The sequence below is a fragment of the Clytia hemisphaerica genome, unplaced genomic scaffold, assembly GCF_902728285.1.
Source record: "Clytia hemisphaerica strain Z4C2 unplaced genomic scaffold, Clytia hemisphaerica genome assembly, whole genome shotgun sequence".
Classification (NCBI taxonomy): Eukaryota; Metazoa; Cnidaria; class Hydrozoa; order Leptothecata; family Clytiidae; genus Clytia; species Clytia hemisphaerica.
In genome coordinates, this window is record NW_027103608.1 from 446,375 (window position 1) to 451,767 (window position 5,393).

The 5,393-nt window shown below is 34.3% G+C and overlaps 1 protein-coding gene across 1 annotated transcript; it reads left to right on the plus strand.

Annotated features, from left to right (window-relative positions):
• Positions 1–539: 539 nt before the first annotated feature.
• On the plus strand, positions 540–5,012 carry LOC136802146 (galactosylceramide sulfotransferase-like). The gene is made up of 4 exons (XM_067058865.1): positions 540–791; positions 1,585–1,753; positions 3,236–3,463; positions 4,156–5,012. Exons 1-4 carry the CDS (start codon positions 671–673, stop codon positions 4,967–4,969), a joined length of 1,332 nt encoding a protein of 443 aa, XP_066914966.1. The 5' UTR covers positions 540–670; the 3' UTR covers positions 4,970–5,012.
• The last annotated feature ends 381 nt before the right edge of the window (positions 5,013–5,393 follow it).

Consider the following 5,393-nt stretch of genomic DNA (forward strand, 5'->3'; position numbering starts at 1 on the left):
AACTAGAAAAATTGTACAAAAGGTCAAATTAAAGGTTAAATTGTTTTTAAATAAGAGTGATACCGTTTGCTTACTCATCAATTTTAATTCACAAGCTTTTACACATTGGATTGACACGAATGTGGAGCAAGATTGGTCAGAAAAAAGAAAAAAAAACATTTTTTTTGCTTATATCAGCATAATATAACAATAGGCAGACACTATCCTGATATGAAATATGTGCCTAATATGATACAGGAACACTTATGTAAAAATAAAACCATTAGTCATTCAAAGAGTATCAATCAACCTATCTAAAACTGAATAATTCATTTGAATCTCAAAAAATATTAGTTCATCAATTGATCCTCAATTCTTTGATACAAAATTTATGATGAAAATATTGTATTTTCCCGATACAAAAAAATGAAAAAAGAAGATATTAATTTTGTAGTAACTTTCAAAATAACAGAAATCGAGTTGACTTGAACTTGATAGTGAACTAACAGTATAGGTCAATGGTTGGATCAGTGCTACTGAAAAATCTTTAGACATGGAAAGGAAAATTTCTGCCGGATTGAAGTCAATGAAGATGTGATTTGATAGTAATAGAAACAAATTTTAACGATTAGAAAACCTCTTTTGGAACTATCAAATAATAATTCAACTCAAGAACTGAAGACTGAGTGTAATGGCGCGCTGGATTAGAAGAAAAACGGCAAATAGTAAAAAGAAGTACAAACACAAAACAAATACACCGAATATCTTTCCATGGATTTTGTTATTAATCCTGATTGGATGGACCCTTTGGGGTAAAGATTTTTTTTTAAGACTTTAAAACCATTTTTCAAAATTCAACCTCTTAATTTCAAGTTGTTCAATTGACCTATCAACCCTTCCTTAGTGGCGTGGTCGGCTTTTTAGGGAGTTGGGAACAAATTTAAAAAGAACAATTATTCTCGGCGCGCGAAATTTTTAGGCTACAACCAAATCAAACTTATAAAATTCCGGCCCAAGCTCTAGAGACATTTTCTCGAGTCTTTGCGGTGGAGTGCAAAGTATTTATAGCATTCGAATAGCTTTACTATATCGACTTGATCACTTAAATGCAAGGGTATCTTACATTTTTCACAAGAGCACTCCTACACTTGTGTTTTCGATACCGTCGTTTAGAGCAAAATAATTAGAATTTCTGGGCAAAAATTTGCAACTTTTTCTGGATTTGCTGAAGTTTTCACCCTTACAGTGTATTTATTATAAAGTAAACCCTTAAAATGCATTTCTGCTATCTTGTGTTTAGTGCTCACTGGTCCCGTACTTCTTAACTGAATCAGGCTTCCAATATAATAAAAAGTGTGTCCGGTTTAAGGGTAGGGTACTGACATCCACTAACGGATTCGTGCTCTTTGTAGACTAGTTCACCATTATGTTTACTCCCGGATGAGTATTAAGAGTACTAGGGTTAGAGGGTGGTAGGTATGTATGGATTTGATAAAGCCCTGACCCTTAGAGAGGGACTAAATTTCCGTCGAAACCCTCGAAAAGCGACTATCAGATGTTCGATTTCCAATATTCTTAATAGAAGAAATTGTTATTTCTTTTTAGCCATTTGGCATTTCTCAAGAAGTGTCATTGTGCCATCTTTGATCAAACGAGTGACTCCTCGAAAAGAGAAGAGTTTCCAGGAAGATTTTAAAGAAGAAAACGAAGAAGAAGCCTTAATGATGATCGATGAAGATGAAATTTTTCGAAAAGAAATGGATCTTATCTCAGGGTATATTTACTTTCCTTCTTACTAACTGCATTATTTTTTTTCATTCTATAGCAACATATTTCACAGGCCTATTGACCTCTATGATACAGAATTTTTGATTTTTCATTGTATAAAGTTTTTCCTCCCATTCTTTTATCAAACGCTCTTTGAAGACTTGTAAGGATGGTGCTTCAACAATATCTTCTTCTAGAGATCATTCCAAGGTTTACACTTCTGTAAAAAAAGGGTCCATTTGTTTCAGCACCATTTATGCCACTTATGCCACCTTTTTCCCATTTGTTTCACCAAAATGGGTTCAAAAGTGTTAAAAAAAATATTTACATTTTTACCACCTTGATTTACATTGATCATTTGTGTTCTTTGTGTCAAAAGTGGAAGTTTGCCAAGCTTTTCCAAGCAAAAAGAAATTCGCATTTGTTTCTGCATTCTGGGTCAAAAGTTGAAGAATGTTATTGTAAATGGCGGCAATAATCGAATGCATAATTACGATGCGTTTCACTTTCGTTTTCTTGTTAGTTTGTTTACATTTCCGACATAATTTATGCGGCCATTATTGACGTAACTAAGAGTTCGCAAAATGGTAGACTTTTGCATTTTTAACACGGTTTCCATTTGTTTCACACGATGGTGGCATTTGGGGAAAAGATGGCAAAAATGGAAGTTTTGAGGTAAGAAACAAATGGACCCAAAGAGAGTTGTTTTGGTAGTTGCTTTCATACTGTAATTAGCAAAGTTCCTTTGAAGCTCGTAATCATGCTGACGTAGATACATGTCATTCAACAGGGGGCAACCATTCATACAACATCAATATATTGTATAAAGGGGTTCCACGGCGTAGAAAGTCAGGGATCACTTTGTGATATGGAATAAATAAAAGTGATAGATGGAGTGAAATTAATTTTGATAATGTCCAGTTAATGATGATAGATGAACGTTGAAAAAACATTGTGTTCTAGATGTGCTATCATGGCAACCAGATAAGAATAACAAGGGATTATTGGGAATAATTCAAAGACATGGTCAAACGAGAGGCTGAGCTTTAAATTGGCTGATAAATATAACTCCAAGGGCTCTTAAATCGAGTAAACACTATAAAATTTTACATATAAACTGTTACTGTCGAACCCTTACAGCTCAAACCTCCATCACAGACTTCTTAAGCCCGAAGGGCTAAGTAGAGTGCTTTGGCTGGAAAGCGTGCCGAGGTTAGGTAGGAGATCCTATCTAGGTTACACGCTTGACAAATCAGAAGCGTCACGGATTTTCGAAAACAATAGCAACAATAACTTTTGCGATATTCACTTTTGGAAAAGTTCGAAGCACTCTATCTAGCCCTTCGGGCTTTACAGAAATCAGTGACCTCTACACGCCAAAAGTCTTCAGCGTTTGAACGAGCCAGCCCTTTGGCCGTTCGAGATATGGAGAAAACGATAACATTCAAAATATTCCATACCCTAAATAACCGTAAAATTATCCTTCTAGCTCAACTTGCAAAAATGGACCTTCGGGTGTACTACTTTTAAAAACGCATAAAACAGGAAGTAGTACACTGGCTAATATACTCAACCGTTATGCTGATCAAAACAATCTACTGATGGCCATCCCTCATCGCAATTCGCGATTTGATTGGCCGCACATGTTTAATGTGAAATCAGTTGATCAGAAGTTAATGAACAATAGACGAGCACAAGTTTTAACCAATCATGCGAGGTAAATTCTCCTAATATCATTAATATAATACGCTTAAATCGGAACTCTCCCATTCTCGCGTAGTTTTTCGCTAGCGATTTTGAAGCAGACAGCAATTCATTTTCGCGCCTTTTCTGTTTTGATCTTTCAATACAGTAAAAAATAATTTTCTTAAAGTTAACTAGAAATCCTCACTTCCAGATAAATTATTCCTGTTTTAAGGTTAGTTATTTATTCCGTGAGACAAGATATTGTTTTCCTGAAACTAGATATTTATGTAATCTAGATAATTTATATAGGGTTGTTAATCTCGTTATTAATATTATCATTGAAATGACGACCATCTTTTCAAAGGTGTTTGGCCCAAGCCAATAATAGAGCTAGATATTTTTGAATAATTCAGGCAAAAACATTACCTTAATGCAACGTGTTTGGCGTATTTTGAGAACTAATTTAGGCCAATTTGGCCCAAAATCGCCAAAATTAAAAAACTGTCACCCTTGAATCGGTTCCTTGCCTAAAATTAAGCTTATAATGATTTTCTGAAAAATAACCCCTAGTTTTTGTCAAAAACGCTCATTTCTATAAGCCCGCTATCCACCAAAATTAGCTCTGGCCAAAATTAGTTCCCTTGAAATGAGATTATTCTAAACAGCTAAACCCGAGAGGAATGAGCAAGAATTCTAAAATATCTCTTACAAATTTTTTTTCAGGCTCAATCGCGTCGCAATGGACGAAGTCATGGTGCCGCGAACCCTCTACATCAGCATTTTACGAGACCCGGTCAAGCAATTTGAAAGTTCTTTCTATTACCTAGAAATGCATACATTTTTCGGTCTAAAATTCTCCGAAAACCCATTACAAGACTTTATGCAAGACCCCAATAAACACATGAATAAATTAAAAAGCCGGCAAAAACCTGAAAATTATGGATTATTTAGAGACGGTATGTTATTCGATCTGGGTTATGATCAATTAGAGCTGAAAAGAATTGGTGTACGAAAGGCAATAGAAATTCTAGAAAAAGAAATAAATCTATTCCTTATTTTGGAATACTTCGATGAAAGTTTATTACTGCTGAAAAAAGCAATGTGCTGGTCATTGGAAAATATCTTATATTTCAAACAAAATCAACGTACCACAAAAATCCCAATTAACACTGCAACAGCTTCAAAGATTCGTGAATGGAACAAAGCAGATGTGGTGCTATATGAACATTTCAATGCAACATTCTGGAGGAAAGTTAAAGACTATGGACCGACTTTTAAAGAAGATTTAAAAGAATTACGTCATTATATTCATGAATGGTCGAAACGTTGTGATCGTCAAGAAGTCGTTAAAGGCAAAGATGCAAGTGCTGTCAGATTTTATAAAGTTGGACACAAAGCCAAGCCAGAACACCGAGAAATGTGTCAACGGTTTTTTCGTAAAGAGCTAGAATACATTCAAGAGTTTAGGATGAGTTATTTTAAAGAATTTCACGATAAAATGCAAATATATAATAAATTTAAAAGGTCCCCTACCTAAATATCAAAGGTTGAACAAACATATTATATTAGGCGTAGTTTTGAAACATTATTAATTTTGATCATACTCATCTTCTTATTTTCATTTTTCCTTGCTTAACTTTCTAAGAAATCCAAAGCTTTATCAGAAGAAATAGACTGGAGTCGTTTATAATGCGTGTAATACAGTAGTATAGGCGTTAAATGATAATACGATAATTGTTACGGGATAATATTAGTTTGTATAAACTAAAATTTGTTCCCTCCATTACTTTTTGTTTTATTTCTACTATATCTGAATTAGTCGTCTAGCTTGCTAGACTACAGAAGAAAGAAAAAGGCGCATGGGAGTCCGATCATTGGCTAAAAATTTAAGAATATACTATCAATTTCACTATCATAAAATATGACGACTGAACCTAAGAATGTCATTGGGCCATTCCATT